This window comes from Trypanosoma grayi, assembly GCF_000691245.1.
Source record: "Trypanosoma grayi strain ANR4 Tgr_1272_V1, whole genome shotgun sequence".
Lineage (NCBI taxonomy): Eukaryota > Euglenozoa > Kinetoplastea > Trypanosomatida > Trypanosomatidae > Trypanosoma > Trypanosoma grayi.
The window spans coordinates 1,362-2,049 of NW_008826891.1; the positions used below are offsets into that span (position 1 = coordinate 1,362).

Here is a 688-nt window from a genome sequence, read left to right on the forward strand (position 1 = left end):
CGCGGCCCCCAGGCCGGCCAGCTGGGGCGAGAGCCCCTCGGAAACAAAGAACGCCGGTCAGAAACAACAGCGGGCACCAAACCGCAGGGCGCGGGACACCACCATGCGCAGTTTTTTCGGCCGGCTTACATATCAGGCACTTTGCCCCTACAAGATGGGCGGCGATGTGTTGTAGGGCGTCCCCTTTATTGGCGGCATTGTGGCAGCAATCAACTGACGGTGCATCGCGCGCCGTGCTCCGGAGCAACCGCACCACATACGCAGGCACTGTTTAGCTTTCTGGCGGATCAAGCCCGTGATTCTTCAGCACTAGACTCCGGCACCGCGATGGTGTAAGTAAACGCTCATTCGCCAGAGATTTGCTGCAGCAAAAGCTTGCCTTCGTGTACCACAGCGCGTGGCAGGAAGCAAGGCTACGCCCGGTATGCTTAGAATGGTTTGGCGTCGGCCCTAATTTTATATAACAGTCTAGGCATTACTCTTCCCGACGAAGAGGAAACTAAAAACGTTATATTTTTCTTGTTGTTCTTCACCAAACACTGGGTTGGATTCAATAGTCAAAAAAAGTCTCATCTATGAATTTATTACGAATGCTGGCCAAAAAACAAACTGGAGATGCCTTCGGTGTTCTTCAGTGCCACCTTTCGTAAGCTTCCCTGCATTGAGATATATGCGTGTTATTTTTTCC

General features: G+C 52.0%; 1 protein-coding gene across 1 annotated transcript; it reads left to right on the plus strand.

The window, feature by feature from the left end:
• On the plus strand, positions 1-336 carry DQ04_12721010 (hypothetical protein; the record flags this gene model as incomplete). Its single annotated transcript, XM_009316801.1, has 1 exon — positions 1-336. A coding segment is annotated over one exon (336 nt), but the record flags the coding sequence as incomplete, so codon positions are not given.
• Positions 337-688: the final 352 nt, after the last annotated feature.